This window comes from Neodiprion lecontei, chromosome 4 (genome assembly GCF_021901455.1).
Source record: "Neodiprion lecontei isolate iyNeoLeco1 chromosome 4, iyNeoLeco1.1, whole genome shotgun sequence".
Classification (NCBI taxonomy): domain Eukaryota; kingdom Metazoa; phylum Arthropoda; class Insecta; order Hymenoptera; family Diprionidae; genus Neodiprion; species Neodiprion lecontei.
The window spans coordinates 26,502,368-26,520,630 of NC_060263.1; the positions used below are offsets into that span (position 1 = coordinate 26,502,368).

Here is an 18,263-nt window from a genome sequence, read left to right on the forward strand (position 1 = left end):
CAAGCCGTATGTTTAATATATGGTCAATGACTTCCAGGGACGAGTGATGCAGGTGGCTATTTCGTCCGGCAATTTCGATGCACAAATGTCTCGATATTCTGCAACTCGTCCTCCTCTAAGAGCTCGGCATAGTTGTTATCAAGGACATTGGCGTGATCGGAAATTGGAGATAATTTCTTCCCAGCACTCACGTCACCTTCTTCGATTTTAAAGAGAATCTCGTAGTCCCCTTGAGCTTGATTATGGTTTTTGGCAAAATTCTTATACTCGATGACGGATTTCTCCTCGTGGTGTAAAGCGTTTTTGCAAATCTCGCAGGGTGGCGAATCTTGAAAATCCGTCGTGAGGTCAGCCGCTGAAATATACTGGTCGATTTCGCTTTCCTTTGGTTTAGGTTTTGGACCACGGTAGCAGAGACCCAGATTAAACGAATGGTGGTGCACGGATGAACGACGTCTCGGTGTTGGGTTAATTTCGCTTAAATGAAGTCTGAGACGGTTAACGTTGCGGGTTCTTTCTTGAAGGATAACCGACAGGACCAGAGTCAAAGCCACAATATAAGCAGTCAATCTGTTCATACCCGAAGTGAAATGGGACGTCGTCTCCAGACTCTGAGAACCATTGAATACCTTCAACTTGATTTACGTACGGTTTTAAGGACACGGGACGATCCGAGACGCTCTGCAAAAAGCATCATGGGTACAACATTTATTTCTTTCAACGAAGGTCGGTGATAAATTTACGGATCGTTTTTCTTAGCGATTTTTGCTTTTATCGCAAAGGACAAGGGTCGACGAATTGCTTATATCATGAATGGACCAAAAATCACGCTATCAATCCACGGGCTTGACGCAATGTATCACCGCTTAACCCGTCGACGAGGCGTTTGTACCCGATATTACCTTTTAATTGGACGATAACATCCGGTCGTCTCAAAACGAATTTCTCCAAGGATTTAGATTATAGTAGATTCCAAATATGACTTCAGAGCCGTTCAAATTTCGTCCGCGGATTGGTTGTCTTGCAAGGTAAGCTTTGTGATAAGGTTTCGACAGTCAGAAAAGCGGAATTGGTTCTGTGCACATTCTATGCATATTTATCGAATACCGAAGTGTGTGAAGAGAATTTTTATGTGAATTTAACCGAATTTATACATCTTGAAGAAAGGTCTACAATAAATTTAGTTTAATTTGGTCGAAAGAAAAACGAGATATAACCGTTGAAACTTTAGTTGACGGTAAATTATACCCGATGAACGGTTGTTTCTTGGCTCAAACAAACAAGTCGATCGCACTGGCTCTGATCTCAGAAGAGGTCGCACTTCCTGTTACGCAAAGGTTGAAAAACTCGTTATCCGTGCAAATAAATAACCAAACTTGTGAAAGAAAATTGTCTGTACGTAGAAAAGGTTATTTTTATTCATCACTATACTCGAAGCCATAACAAAGCCGCTTCCAATCAAACGTGTGACTAAAAATAAATATACTCACACTTGTCGAGAACGTTTCGAAATATCGTACGCATCATGTAGTGAATGTACCTGAATATCGTGGGTAAGATATAATATCCAAAAGAGTGACGGCTACGCGATCCATTTTTATATAACAAATCTAGATACCGGTTCATCCGTATTATAAATCTTTCTCCAATCTTAATTACCTCGGACATCCCGATCAGGCGTGCCTGTAGTGGGAAAAGATAAAAACTATATAATACCTATTTATACACGAGCTAGATAAATCGAGTTATCGAAGTACGGAACGAGAAAGAAAAGAAAAGTAGTGCAGGTTATTCGTCCAGTGTCATCCTCTACTACAATTGCTATTCTGCGCTTCCATTCGAGTTCACCGTGTTTATTGAATCGGCACCGCGAAGCCCAGGCTAAATCATGTTTCCCGGGATTCGATTTTACCCGTAAATATATATATATATATATATATATATATACGAAATTACCTCTCACGTCTTGGATGAAAACTCTTCCATTGACAAACCAACCGTAAATCGACCCCCTTTATACTGCACCAAGTGAAAGAGAAATTGGTATACGAGCATCGAGTAATACAGGTACAGTTGAAACTGCGAATCCAACAGAATTTAAAAAATATTCATTCGCTGGATCTGATTATGAAACTCGACGAGTAATAATTAACAGGTTACTTCAATTACTATTAAATATAATATTATTTAAATCAAATAGTGCACCTTAATAATAACACTGATTAGTTTAATCGTTTAACCACTCAATATGATCCAGGTTATAAGTTATTGTGAATCGTAGCATTTATTATACTAACCGTTCTACAAACATTCTTGGTAAAAATCACAGGAAATTGAACTTGCTTGTACGGTAATTGTAGAGCGCAGATAATCGACCAGTCTCCATTATTGGACGCACGTAAATTTAAAGCTGTTCCTACTGCCCCTATAATAGCGCTATTATAGGACCTCGGTGAAAAACGACGAAATCTACTTTGATTTTTTAATATTATTAAGCGCCGGTCCATAAACAGCCACTTAGGGGTTTACTTTGCAGACATGAGAAAGCGCTAGAATCGGGCATGCGTTGAATAAAGGTAATTTCCAACGTTTTCTGTGGCTCCGATTTGCATGACTGGTCAAAAGAACACGATTCGTTTACCGAAGCACATTTAGTACAGCATTAAGCACGAGGGTTACAATTAGAGACAAAATTGATGTGAAATAAAAAAGAACCGTTACACAAAGCGCAATGATACGCGTAAAGCATTTTAGGTGTACAAAAAATGGCTCATAATCATCATCGTCGTCAACGACGAAGGCCCGAGGAGGTTTCAAAATCACAGTGCTCGAGCTATTCGTGAGAAGGATGGTGAAGTTAGATAAAGTTATGGATACAAGCAGCACATAAGTTATACATGTAATATCGAGTTTATAGACTGCTCGACTTCCCCGTTATTCAGAACCCAGAGGTTGTTGCTTCCTGCACATGAGTCACGATACGCGATGTGAGAGGTCATTCAGCAGCTCGCAATGCAATCGCGCACTGGAGTTGCATTGGCCTGTTCTGCATCGGCCTTCAACCGATACAGACTGCGAAAAGGAAGCGATCGATAGTTTCTGCAAAAGTTTACGTGTTTATGTAGTCTGTAGACAGACGCAGAAAATAATAATTATTGAGAGATTGTGCAAAAAAATTTTTTTTTTTTTTCTCTTCAACAATCAATAGTGTAAATTCAAAGCGCTATTTCCCCGGTTTCAAGTTTCAACCATATAAATATTATATAATTTCTTCTTCCGACTTGGGAAGTAGACGAAGGCGACTTTTCAAATTTTTCATTATTCATGCTCTTTTAGTTTCAGCACAGCACGGTTCGTGCCTCGATGAAATTTCGAGGAAGCCCCAGGTCCATAAATAAACGTATTTACGGTATGTAAATGTGAAGCTGCGCGTATGTAGCTGTATCCAGAAAAGACGCAATGCATAATAATTAACAAGGAAGTTAGCAGCGGCAAGGTAGAACGAGTGACGTCACTGCATATCTATTGAACTGAAGTCTTGTACATAGAGGCTGGAATATGAGGGCGATGTATAATGTAACATATACCTGCACATCGATCGGCCCTATAAAGGAATTGCTAACCTTCGTATAATATTGGTTTTATATGACAAATTTTATACCCGCAGCTTCGTAAGGCAATAATAACGATAATAATTGCATCGAATAGTGACAGTCTAATGTCTACCGAGATACAATAAATTGCGTCGACCGACAAGTTGAACTAAAATTTCCGATCAAATATTGATAAAGTCGATTCGTACGCTTGGCCTGTTTTTGAGACTTGGCGTCCTGCACCCTGCCATATATCTCATGCTTCCTATTTTAGTCTGCATGGAGAGATTTTTTACGCATCAAAGAAAAGAAATTCAAGTTGCCGCAGCAGATTTTACGTCTAGAACCAGCGATTACCATAATAATGAGCATTGAAATGAGGGATTGAAATTTTGAATTTGAAAAGTTCCGGAAGCACCGAATTCCGAATTTTTTGATGGTGAAACTTAAAGTAAAGTAAAAATTAACTTTCGGCATTTTACTCTACCGAAACATTATTTTTCGAAATCTTACATTTCGGAACTTTGAACCGTCGGGTTTCCGACCATTCGAAACTTTGTTGCTTCGTAAAAGTTTAATTTCTTTACTTCAAGTTTCGCATCTTTTCAAATTTGGACCTTCACCCTCTCTCCCTCCCCCAAGTCTTGCAGAATGCATTTGTCCCTAAAATCACACCATTGTAATCAAAACTATCGTAATTAGATTGTGCTTGATTTGAAAAGAGGAATCGCGGTCTCGGAGCGTCTGTGAATGGAAAGGCGAGGGGAAAACAGGACAAAGACGTCGGAGCCGTCGGCACCAGTGCTTTTAAAAGCCGTATTGCATGGCCCGACGCATTTCTACATCGATCCGGTGGTGCGCTTCAACGAAAATGTGCTTTCTTATTCGACTCACCGCACATTGTCATTGAATAAGCGTCTATAATTTCTCCAGACATCTGCCCGAAGTCCTTCTCGCATCTTTAATTGAATTTCCTGTCGGATTAATATCGTGTGACAGTTTTGCAGAAGCAGAAAATCGATTTCTCTTTGTCGTCGCAGCGTTGGTGTGTAATAAAAAAACGTGAAGTACTTGTAAGCTTATAATTAGGTTGCGACATCATTGCCGTTCGACGCACATCGCTAGAAGGTTTTTTAATCATCTTGATTGAAGCTGTGGCTGGAATATCGCTTGAACCCGGCTGCAGGCGGTGCAGCGCATTCACCATATGTAACTATTTTTTGTGTTTACCTAATCCCGTTCAAGGAAGATGTTAGGTTAGAGTATAAATATGTCTGCACAAGACTTAAGCCGAGGTTCAATGCGCTCAGGGAACGGTAACAGAAGTTGAGAAGTTCCATAATAACTTCTCTATAATAATTACGAGGTTGAAGTTAGCAGCGTTATCGTTGCGAAACATTGGGGAAAAAATCATTTTCTTCTTACTTTTAATGTGACTTTTTAAGAAACGAAGATTTCAAAATAAAATATGCCTACGTTTTGCTGTATTACTGTTTAACAAATATCAACCAATTGCAAAATCACGGAATAACGGTTTTTTCCTCAGCATAAATCGTTACAATATCATTACTAACTTCAGTATGATGATAACATACGCGAAAGAGATGTAGTAAAGGTGACTTATTTCATACAAATAATTTTGGTCCGTCAAATTTTGGATCGGAATAAAATGAAAGTTCAAAATATTTTTGTAAATCAAGGATGAATGAGTCACAATAACGCGTTAACGCGAGAAAATTGAGAGAAAAATAGATGAACAAGCAGCAAGCTTCAGGGAATGAGTCCTAAAAAGAAAAATAATCCTATAAAATTACGCACTCCGCAATGAGAATCAGAGGACAAAGAACAACCTGTGCCTTGTTTAAGCTCGCTGAAAGCACTGCAACGATGCTACGTAAGGCATCGATTGTTGCCATGGGCCATGGGAAAAAGAGGGTTAGGTTTCAGGGTGTATTTGCAGGCCGGTCATTGTATCAGCGACGTTGGCAGAACTGCGACGACGATGGCGCGGGTTTATTCCATTTGGTCGGCGGAAATTTCCACCGTCGCCCCGAGATATCTGGAGGCAGTTCTCTTTAACCGCGGCCAGAATTATTCAACTGTTTCGCAACAGCTCTCACCTGGCTCTTGATACGCGGCAAAGATTTTGAAGGGTTTGCGGAGAGAAGTGTGAGAGACACGGGGGATTGGAATAATCCGATTCCGTCGCTGGTGAAATTAATTCTATAAATTTCTATGAAAGTTTCTACGAATTTTTAAGGACGTTTCTACGCAAAGGTACTCTAGGAACTTATTGTTAGATTTCGTAACTTTATGTGAGAAGGTATTAAAAGTATAAGAGTTTATAAGGAAATCGAGAGTCGAAGTCGAAATTTTCTAGTACAAAGACTTTCGGTGTTTGAACACAAATTTCAGCGATCAACAATCTGGAAGTAATTTCAGTTTGCACAAGTTGATGAAAAACAATTTGATCCTTCACCCTGATGTTAACAATAAGCGTCCAAGTTTGTCAGAGACGTTAATTAAGCGAACAATGTCTATACGTAATTATCTATAAAATTTTTCGCTCAAGGTTACGTTTTATCGATAAAGATGTTTCATTCAAGATTTAGAACGGACAAGCTTGCGGATAATGAAAAGACAGTACACGAGATGTGATTGTGGAATGAAGAAAATATTACGGGAAGTCAGGTTCAAATGTAAATAAAGATAAGAATTCTCAAGTGTGGACGCGTACATAGAAAATAGCGGAAAGTTCTTCTCGGCATTTACAGGTTTTTATGATTTACCACCAATCTAGAAATTGAAGTCTAGACGTCGCGCTGTTGAGTTTTTTCAATATCTTAAGGCGATCCAGCTGTACCTGCTCGTGTTTAACCAACTGAATACCCTGATGCAAGATACGATTTTAAAACTGTTGAAGTGAAATAGCGCTTGCTATTGGAATCGATCAAAATTTGAAGAAACCTGTTCGCCCTGTCGTTAAGGTAGTGAGATAAAAAAGCAAAATTGTGCAGATTCTATTCAATATTACGTATATATTGCAAGCGCCGTTCCACAATATCCAAATTGTTGAATGGTGAATGGAAATTCTTATTTACCTCACTATATTCAATATTAATCTAAAAACCTGCACAGTCATGGTAATTTCCTCAAGCATTGTATAGCTCTTGAGCTCCACTTCAAGCCGAAGCTTCGACTAAAAGCTGTCTTGCTTCACATATGGCACATGTTTTAAATAAACCACAGCTGATGGCGAGTACATGGAACCATAGCCTATTTAAAACCGTACCATACACTGGTAAAATTGTTTGTAAACATGCACTGCGGCGTCGGTTATACTAATTTTCTCTTAATTTCTATTCAACCAACCATCGAAACCATTAAAATAGTCTGATTTTCGAGGCTTTAATGGCGTGGAAAAGCTTATCCACAACGAATAGTACGCGCCAATGAGTAAACCGAGTTGGTCTCGCCACATCTTCTCAGTGGATATACCAACGCGTTTACAGTCTATTAAATTGTGAGCTCTTTCGATTCACCGAGCACGTGAATTGAGACGTGCCGCGTTTTTTACTCATCCTACAACTTACGTCCAGACACTTTGCGTGACAAATGACGCGTAAAAGACACTAAAGCTCGCCGAAGAAGACGCTAGATACCTGCATGACTTGGCATCGTTCGTCTGTGTCAACGGCATGATGTTTACTCATAACTACGACACTAGTTTGCTCAAACTGACAGTTCCCACCACGATACAGTTCGTCAGGTAGTTTTCCGCGTCGTAATTTGGAGTAAAGCAGAAAGGAACGAGACGCGACGAAATACTCACGGTATTCGAAGCTGGAGGATACCAAAAGTTACTCGAATATTGGTGAAAACAGATGTTACCAAACGTCGTTATCTACCGCCTTCTCGTATTTCACCATTCGTATGATTTAGAAGGATACGAGAACCACGATCGCGTCCTTTTTTCTCTCCGCTCTTGAAACAGATCTGTTCGTGTGCGGTAAAAAAAAAAACAAAAAATGTAGAATTTTTTACCCAAATACTGGGGATACTTGAACCTTGTCAGTTATGCATTATATCACGCATGCGTTGCAAGTGCATTCAACGAAACCTTCGTGCCTCTTCACAATAACATAACAACAATAAAGCGTTAGCTATAACTTTGACATAATGAAATTAAATTTACTTTGGACAAACACGACGTGACGTGAATATAAGAATGAACCATATACTGATGGTGGGGGACCGTTTAGTTATTTTTTTCTTCTACTCTACACAACTTATCCATTATAGGTCTACAAAGAAAACTTTCAACAACTTGATAACTTCAGGTTATCCATATTATATGTTATATTATATATTATATTATATATTGCATTGTCATTCCCGAATTTGACGCGTCATACGGAGGAAATATTATACTGCATGCGATCCTTCCGCATAAAACGGATATTCGTTCTTATCGCTTCTTCACTGATAAAAATACACAATTTTTCGAGTAGGGTAGTAATGAGGTTTCTGTTGTCAACATTTTTCAGTTGCTCACCATGTTTCAACGTGCTTTATATTTAAAAATCTATCTATAGAGTAATTTGCTTTAGAAAGCTTTTCACGCGTGTCCAACGAAACGATCACAGTCTGCTTGACCAGCCGTGACACGAAGAGGGGTGAAAAGGGTATAATTGGATACTTGATAAAAGGTCACGGTCAAGTTTTGTGCTGACCATCACGGTCCGTATATGCATATACCTACCGGTATATACGATACATCTCGGTGTAATATGAAATGTGCAAAAGCGAGTAATTCGTGTAATAAGCGAACAGACGGGTATGTATACATTATACATGCAAACGAGTCGCATCACATGCAACGTGCTTGAGCTCTGTTATAGTGGTGTAATTGAATAAAATTGATTATACTCTTTGATTCGGTTTAACAAAACCAATTTATCTTTAGACACACTCAACGAATTTTCATCGTTATGCAAAATAAGTCAAAATTTGTGCAGCAATATCACTTTTTACATTCGATATTTTCATAATAACATGAAGTTTTTTTTCTCAACGGGAATGGTAAAACGTAATTGAATTATAAAAAAACAAAACCTATAATCATCCCACACAAAATTCTTTTCTTTCTTTAAATCACGACTTTGTCTGCGAAAATATTAGGCGCGGTCAAAGAAATTTTCCGTGTCCCTTGAATAAGTTTACCGTTTATCCAAGCTTATATTTAATCAAATGTAATGAAAAGATGATTGAAAAAATTCAACCTTGGAGACGATGAACGCTTTCGGGTAAGAATGTATATATATGTATATATATATAATGACTTCCAAATATTATTTTACCACGATTAATCTTCAAGATAATGTTGATAATTAATTGCACGGAAAATCGCAGCGCAATGGAATATTATTTCGCAGAACGTTTCTTTTTTTTTTTTTTTTTGTAGATCAGCTGTTATTCTATCATATCATGCAAGAATTACAACGATAATTATCGATGTTGCAGATAATTCGTTTAAGTATTACATATTTTATACCGAGAGTGAAACACTACAGGTCATTAATAAAGAGTAACGTTGTTATTGGTTGTAGATAGTAATCGTCGAATGTATAACGACCTCCGTTTCGCAATCGACTTGCGATCTCTCAGGTTTGTTGAATATATTATACATGTACTATTATAAAGAAGGTGCAAAATTATGCGTAGTCTTGTGAAATGCCCAAAAGTGAAAACACGCGAGAAGACAAGTCGTAACGTCTAATGATAAGCAATTTTTAGTTCCATGTTCTTACTAAGCACGGTCCTTGTCATGTCCCACGTGGGCGATTGCGCAATCTCTGCTACAGGACCTGCAGTTGCCTCTGGCTACTAGGAAAAGCAGCCTTATACTTCTCAATGGTGCTGCAGGATTAAGGTCGAGGCCACATGTCATCCCGGTTCCGTCTCTTCCGTTATACAGAGTAAATGTCCTTATTTGTAACGTTAATTTTTGCATAAAAAATGGCAGGTGCCATTTATTTAGGGAAATAAACACAGGGTAATAATTCAAACTGACAATTTATACTCAAGCTGTACGATTTTAAAAATGTCGTTCGAGAATGTTGATAATTCTATAAATTGTAATACGGTATAATATAAGGTGTACAGCAGCACACTGAGAAAAATATTTGTTGTACGGTCTATAATTGTGATTCTTTGATTCAACAATGAATTAAATCACCCGCCAATTTTCACTTTTATTTGACCTAAACAAATTGCTCGTTACTTATACGAAGTGGTTTGAAATTACATCATAAATACCACTGCATGAAATAATTTTGTGCAAACAAAAATCACTGATCGATCGAAAGAAATGCGATACGTTTTCGCATTGAATAAATCTTTTTATTTATTTTTATCTACTTGCAGTAGAATCAAAAAATCAAGGTAAATGAATCTTTTCCTCAGTGCACAAATTACGCTGTCAAATTAATCAAACGTCACGATACAAAAAGCCACAAGTCATCGCAAAGAAAAGTCATATCAATTCATCTGAGAACAACGGAAAAATCATGAAACGGAAGATAAAATAAGAAACATAACAAAAAGAGCAAAAAATTTACACACAAAAAAAAAAAATCAAAGAGTTTAACCGCAATAATTTGTATCGTACACACGTAGCGTGAGATTAGAAACGGTTGAGAAAAAACCAATTGGATCAAAAAAGATGAGTCGAAAATGTAATTAATTAACATCGTCGTCGCGGCAGCCATGAAATGAGCGATGATCAATTGCACGGATTTCACCGCACCCCGACATTTTATTTGCATATACTATACATAATATGTTGTATTATATGTAGGGTAAACGATGAGCAAGTAAACGACGCCCCGGGATCAGCAACGGTGCGGCGATGGTGTAAATTATCAGATCGAAATGAATTTTTTTTTTTGCTAGTTTGCCTCTCTCTCTCTCTCTCTCTCTCTCTCTCTCGTGGCTCTTACTTTCATTTATTCTTATTGTCAGTCATCTCCCATCCAACCATCAGCCAAAGAGAGACACACACGCGAGTCAGAGGCCTCAGGGGTTGCTCCTCGAGTCGATACGTCGGCCACGGAGAGCCGCCCGCGTTGCCTCCGGCCGACCACTACCAGCTATTGCTACTAGGACGTCGCCTCCTCCACCTGCCGCATGGCGGCGCTGGCGTCCTGCGCAAGCTTTGAAGGAAAACAAAGGAAAAGCGGTGTATAAGTATTACCGCGGCATACTTCGCTGCATCACCTTTGTGCAGACCTCCGATTATTGGGAATGAGGCTGATGTTAGTAACGTACGTTACTATAACGGAACATCGGCGGCAAAAAATTATTGCTGCGGGGTTTTAGAATGACTTTTCGAAAAGATGGCTTTTCAAAATTACAGTATGTTTTGTTTGTCATGGGTTTACTAAATTTCGGATAATCCCAGAGGGGCTAAGTAAAGATTGTTCTTAAGCATCCATTTTTACAGTTACTTTGTCAAAGAATAACACCAAACGCTTACCATCATCTGAATTTTGATATTATGAAACAGCTCATTTCATTCGCAAATCAGCTCTTCATAAACCATTTTATTCGTGTGATAATTTTATCGGTTCAATAATAAGGCATACTTCAAGTCATCGTTTATAATTTGTAACAACGTAATGCAACGCCTCTTTAAAATTGGTTTTTCCAATTTCACCAGCTGACTGTGAGTAGCTGACAAAAATCAGTGTTCATGTGCAATGTTTTATGACGATGGGGGTTGAGAATAGTGCTTCACGTTTTCACCAGTGCGGTATTTTAGCCCGTTTAAAATTATTCATTCATTTTTAATGCAGGCAACCAGCCGACGACCACGTGCCTAAACAATAAAGATTATACTTATAGCGGTTAAATTTTATCATGTAGCGGTACAAAAGCAGGATGAATTTATTGTTAGCTCGATTATTTACTGCTTAGTTGGAAGAAATTGATAAACGTAATCTGCTTTGTATACATCCGTTTCACCAAATTCCTGAGGCTATCGAGTGAAATACATGTGAAGGCATGTTATAAATTTTGTAGAGATAAACTTTCCTCGAAAAATAGTCTGCGAGATTTCATAAGTTTACAAGCCTGTTAGAACACACGTGTCGGATTGGGAGAAGAGCTGCATTCAACGGAAAATTTTCGCCATGCCTATTGAATGATAATTTTATGCGCATTACCGGTTTCTAATTGAGTCACATGAGACTATACGAACAGCGATTTATACGAAGACAGTTACACAAGAACGTACAATAAAAACATCAGGATTAGTCATATAATGGGAAATAGATGGGATTTTTTCGAATTCTGCATAAAGCATGGAATATCAGATGACGCACAAGGATTTGATACGGAAAAAAAATAAATAACAGAAGAGGAAAACAGATATATGATAGCGAAGATAATTCGCTAATTTGCATGCGTAAGAAGTTTCAAAAGCTGAAGTTTGGGTGGATGGGTAAACAGATTAAATTTCGGCTTACTTTCTTATATCGTCATATCCGGTTGTTCACTCATATGCATATGCAAAGCTATCAGAAACCCGACTCGATTAATTTTACGACGCAACTGTATACACGCGAATAGATTTCTAAACATTTTTTATTGTTGCAGAAATACAGATGTTGCTAAAAAATCATGTACAAAAATATCACTATAATAAACTAAAATGCAGTTCCCTATACTTGACAGAATAGATATAACAATGTAAAAATTAATCGATATCCAACTACTCCAAAAGAAGAACACGTTTAATTATAATTATCAATGTCATATGCGATAAATCAAAATTTTTTTTCTCGCCGCACGAAACAGAGTTCTTGTAGTCAATGGTTCATTTTTTTTTTTTTTTGTTTTTATTTGTCAAGACATGTAGTTTCATACGTACTCACAGATTATTCAGCCTGTTTTTCTGAATTTTATTCATTTCTTTTCTAGCAATTCAGCAAAATAGTTGCAAGATCAGGATTCGTAATTGTTATTACGTGTCAAGTCTTTCTGACCTTTTCCCAATTTCAGTCGTATAATTCTGCTCAAGTTCCGTTGTTTATTTGCATAATAATATTTTAGTACTCAGACTTTTCGACTAGACGACTAAACTATACAATTCGACGAATGTTTCAATCTCAGACAATTCATAGGTAAGAAAAAAATGCTGGTAAATATTCCCGAGTAATTTAAAAGAAATTTAAAATCAATAATAAAAATTCAAAAAATCTACAGCTCGCTCAGGGTCGGATGCCTAGTGTAACTGGTTTTTCTGCTCATGCGTTCGCTTACTCGTTGTCAGTGTTTTACCACATGACATTTGTAGGGGAGACTGGGGCACGATGGACTCCCCAAAAAATTCTGGTATTTGCTTCACAGTATACGGAATGAACACTGTCTTTGTGCATGTGACGCAAACCGAATCTGCCCGTAAGATTTTTCCTATAGAATGTTACAAATCACGTTTGCACATGCATGTAAGTATAACGTATTGTGATTTTGTGACAATAAATTTCGGCAAAAAATACCACAGAACAATCAGCTAAGTGCTAACAGATTTGAAACACGAAACACAGCAATTTTAGCTCTAATTGAACGACGTTATTATCATCTATTCCTATTTATTATATACCAACTACTCACCAATTGCAATTTTTGATCCTGGTCGTTCGGTTTTTTTTTCGGATTCGAAATGTTATCGGAAGCATGCATATTGGTTTGATAGTACAAAACATCACGTTTTTAATAATCAAACTTGTAAACTTGAAAATTAGTCCAGAAAGTCAAAAGACACCACGTCAAGGACCTGGACAGCCAGGACTACGGAGCGCTTGTCCTGGAAGTCGAGTTGCACCAGGAAGCGTACCCGAGCGCAGGATCCAGGAGGTAGAGAATCCGATACTCGAAATCTGCGGAGCGCGATTTTCATCCGTCCGCTCTACTGCGCGGTTGTTTCCAGACTGAGGAATTCGGCTAGCTGATTTTGGTCGTTGCGATTACTATAGATCGATGACGTCAAGAGAAAAAAAATTTTTGGTGACGTCACTTTATGAACATCCGAACACGCGACATCCAAACTTTGATTTCGAACTTTAATACTATGTATGATGTATGATTACGAAGCTTTGAGAATGTAGTTTATGCACCTTTGTAGAGACGAAGCTTTTTCGACTGCAACAGAATGACTCAGGTGTTCGTGAAATTTCAGGAATAATTAATTTCCAAACTAATTCCTATGTCCGATATCATTGAAGCTATTCAATAAAGAGTATTTACTTGTTCTTTGCGACTTTAACCTTTTTCCCACCAAACCGTAAAACCTCCTGAATTCTGTTGATGGGGTCTTTAGCACATGACACAGAATCAATCGATAGTCTTATCTGTCGCTTTAGCCGTATCAGCAGCTTATCCGGATACGGGTATATAGCATAAGTACATATACCTATATCTTTGAGGGCAGATTCGATGAGCAACCGCGTATAATGCCAAGCATAAAGGACGAAGAAAACACGTCCCGTTCAAGCCGATATCTCCAATTTTTCAAGCAGCTCTGTAAAATGATTTTCACGCGCAATATTTCTGCGACGTATTATACATGCATTGGCATGTACGTACATACACGTAATGTTGTACATACTACTTATGTATGATACAGGTACGTGTGCAGTCTAATTGTGGCACGATACGAAGGGCATTAGTTCATGGAAAGTTACTGCCGCATCAGATCACGCTTGAAAATTGCATACTAATGAAAGCGTGCATAATCCGCGTGAAACAGCAATTATTTTTTCCCTGTCATTCTTGCTAGCATGCTAGCTAGCTGCAACGTAGCTTCGACGTATAACCAGGCAATTTTCGGTCTCCGAGGCAACGCGTTAATCCAAATTATGGATTATGCATCTCGTAGATACGCTGGTCGACTATTAAATATCGATTAACTCGATCGTCGATGCTTGGATTATAAATAAGCTCCTGGCGCTTGTACCGGTTCCATTTTTTATATTTATTTCTTGCTTTACAAGAAAAAATTTACCGTTTATAAACGATAACAGTCGGGTTATGGATTTGCGAAAATATTTCATAAATTTGTATGCGAAAATTTAACGCTTTTTTTAACAGTATTTCCTGGTAAGTGCAATTATAATTCCATTGGTCATTGCCGGGAATTATAAGAACGCCGAGAGCGAAATAATAGGAAAAGCGTACGAATTTGCACGTGTTCGTTAAACAATTAATCTGTTATCTAGACATGGGCGAAACAATTAACCGCTGTGAAATTGAACACTTCGTTCCGATAAGAATCATTGTCCAAGACATTAAAAGCACTTGAATTTATTAATCAATGTCACGAATCAGTAGATCAGAGACAAGATCCTACATATTCAATAATTACACCAGATTATCGGATTACGTAGCCAATTATGATTGTCATACTTTTTACTTTGACTTAACAATTAATACATACCGCGTTTGTACAATGGAAATGAACGTAAATACCGGAGTATTTGTCAAATGTTCCGAATATAATTGTACAACAACGTATCAGAGGTATGCTTTTGCAATTGTATACAAATTCATAGTGCAATTACAATTCACTTATCCGTAACAAGGACCGATTCGTCCCTGTACCAAATGTAACGCAAAAAAAAAAAACGCTCCCACGTATAAAATTTCGGTATTTGAATAAACAAAATTACAAGTATGTGTAATCAAAATATGGCACGTCGTCGAATCTCCGCACTCGAGCTATTATTTCCCGCTCTATGATAATAAAAGTGCAGTTGGCACCTTGCAACGAGTCAAGTGTGCAATGCTTGGAATTGAGGTCGAAACTCCTCGTAGAAAAGCACACGACCTCTTCCGGGGCACGCACACACTTTTAAATTGCTTGAACTGTACGGACGTATAAAGCAAAGGTGTACAGATTATTATATACACACATGCAGGAATTCCCGGCGTCCAGGGGATCCGTTCGTATAATAGACCGTAACCTAGTTTTGCATTATTAGAAAAATTCTTGGAAGCTAGGTCTACCTAAAACCGCGCAAGCATTTTTCCAGCATTCTTATAAACCTATCTCACGTGTTGCGACTGCCTCTCGGTAAAATCTTTGCGATATTTTGAATTCGTAAATACTTTGGTCAGATTGTTGCAGACTTTACAGCTTCTGTTTTTTTTTTTTTTTTTTTTCCCCCTAGAAGAAATATTCCGAGCAAATTTTGTTCGTTTGCTAAAACATGAAGAAAAGAGTGAAAAACAAAACAAAAAAAACAGACGCACGATTTGATTAAACGACTTATTTGTTGTTATTTCACCGACAGAATGAACAGGTGTTCAACAGTTAACAAAATGCAAGAACTGATCAGAATTTATCAGGTGTACTTTCCATTCATCCGACGCTTTTCTACATTCTAAAAATACATGTAAAATGTAAAGAGTTTATATTATATACGTATAACATAGGGTTCGGAGCAGTATAATTGGGCACTTTGTTACGACCGAGCAGCTGCGTAGGGATATTTATACTGAATTGCAGTGGTAAAAACGACGTTTAAATCAGTTTACGCCCCGTTGCCTTGAAAGAAATTAGTCAGATTGCACAAACAATCGGTATATTGCTTATCTGCTGGCGTCTCGCGGTGAGTTTCAGAGAAAACTCGACAGAGTTCTTTGTTGTAAAAATATCTACGTGCAGACAGCAAAGTGATGAAAACTTCTTTCGCTCAGGAAAATAGTAAAAAGAGGCATCGAATAAAAGCACGTAGATACAGGTATGCATATTGCATATACGTTGTAACGCTGATTATTTTCATGTAAGTACGTATAAACAAATGACTAACCTTTGCCATTCGCGCGAATCGCAGTCCCGTTTGCCTTCGGACGAAGATTCTCATCGGTCGGAGATTTCACGGGAATCAGCTGATAGTCTCCTTTCTTTGGAACATCCTTGTCGCCGATTTTAATGCCGATACCGCTGGTCGGTGCAGTTTCCTTTTTACCCCCCTTCATCTTCGCAACAATACTGCGGCGGCAATGACGAGGTCCGTTTTCTTTGTGTTCCTCGATATTTTCACACACAATGTACAACGGACGGGTTGTTATCACAATGCACGTGTAGTTGAACACGCGCTCGTCGCGCAAACACTCGAGCGTTAATATTGAATAACTGTTATTAATTTTGTCGTTTTTGTTGCTTATGCTGTCGTTGTTATTACTTTATTTAATATTATTATTACCGTAGCCCGTAAACACGTCACGCGACGCTGCTGATCTACAAGCTAGTCCGGTTATTACATGCACACTCGTTACACAAAACTAGTTTCATACCTACAAAGCGATGCGCGTATAACTTACGCATGTATATACATATAAATAAATTGAATTTAAGCGCGGGGTCAACGTTCATGAAATGCCGTGTCGAGGGCAGTGCCCTCCTCTGCAGTCTCACCGTCGGGGGGGTTCATAGGGTGCTCCTCTTTCCGCACAGAGATGACAACTTTCGCGGTCCACCGCTGCTCGCACCTGCGACAGCTTGAATTGCACATAGACCCCGTTATTTTAATCCAATTTATTATTACTCAGCTAATTGATATTTTTCTTGGAAAATTTACGTCAACGATTGTTAGACGAGAAAGAAAATTAAACGGCAATCGTTCGCGGCACAATCGTTCCCAGATTCAAATAATCGCAATCGAAAAACAATTATTACACCCTGTATACACCGCAAGGGTGTTGACAACCCGTCCAAGAACCCGACCTGTCCGAGACGAGTACAACGTACGAGTTCAGCGTACGAGAGCACGTGCGACAGTGTTCAGCTCCGCTCGATGCGAGCCCTGATCAGCTGTTCAGCCTTCCCCCACCCTCTCTATACCCCTCCAACCCCCCCCCCCCCCCCCCCATTTCCGTTGGATCAGGCCCCCGTGAAGCCGACACACGCAGCGTATTAGCGACTCGCTGTGCGACGACGCCGCGAGTAATCAGCGCGACGCACGTTGCGCAAAGATCGACGTCGTTTGTTCGATCACTCTTTGTTCGACGCAACGACGTCATCGGGTAAAAATTCGAATCATATTCGATAATGAAGATGATTGGGATGATAGGTACGAGCTCCTCTGTCAAGCGGACAACTGGATTCGAGTGTGATGTCTGGAGTTGTTGTATTCAATTGTCGTTTTTCTGTGTTCCTTGGAATGATTTGGAGCGTTGAAAGGATTTATTAACGTTTATTGTTATTTCTTAACGTTAATTTGTTATTTTACTGTTACGAGTCGAAATTTATTTTTATGGATTCTTCTGAACGATCCGAGTCATTGGAAAAGAGAGAGAGAGACTTTTGTGGAATGTAGAAGACACTTTTGACAGGGTCTCAAAATCTTTGTACAATGCTTTTTTGGGTTTTTTGTGATTTTTTCAGATCTTCGTAAGTAGCCCGAAAATTCGATGTGCAAAACACAAACTGACGCGAATAAGATCCTTTGTAAAATATTCATTATTACAGTGTAATATTGAATTTGTCAATGGTTACGGGCATATGTACAGTATAAAATTTCCATCGCTTTATTCGCTGAAATGTATTTACTTACAGTAAACGATTACGTTCACGCGCTGCAGATATAGAATGAATTGCGTTGTGCG

The 18,263-nt window shown here is 38.5% G+C and overlaps 1 protein-coding gene across 2 annotated transcripts in view; it reads right to left on the minus strand.

Annotated features, from left to right (window-relative positions):
- The window catches only part of LOC107220542 (monocarboxylate transporter 13), a 28,743-nt gene extending 11,298 nt beyond the window's left edge, over nt 1-17,445 (minus strand). Inside the window, exons 1-3 of one of the 2 annotated variants that reach the window (XM_015659189.2) lie at nt 16,466-16,600; nt 10,595-10,807; nt 9,404-9,556 (exon numbers count right to left, since the gene is read on the minus strand). In XM_015659189.2, coding sequence (XP_015514675.2) covers nt 9,404-9,422 — 19 coding nt within the window. In that variant the 5' untranslated portion in view covers nt 9,423-9,556; nt 10,595-10,807; nt 16,466-16,600. Of the gene's footprint in view, nt 1-9,403; nt 9,557-10,594; nt 10,808-16,465 lie in introns of both variants that reach the window. The other variant, XM_015659188.2, reaches the window with a different exon arrangement.
- Between the last annotated feature and the right edge of the window lie 818 nt (nt 17,446-18,263).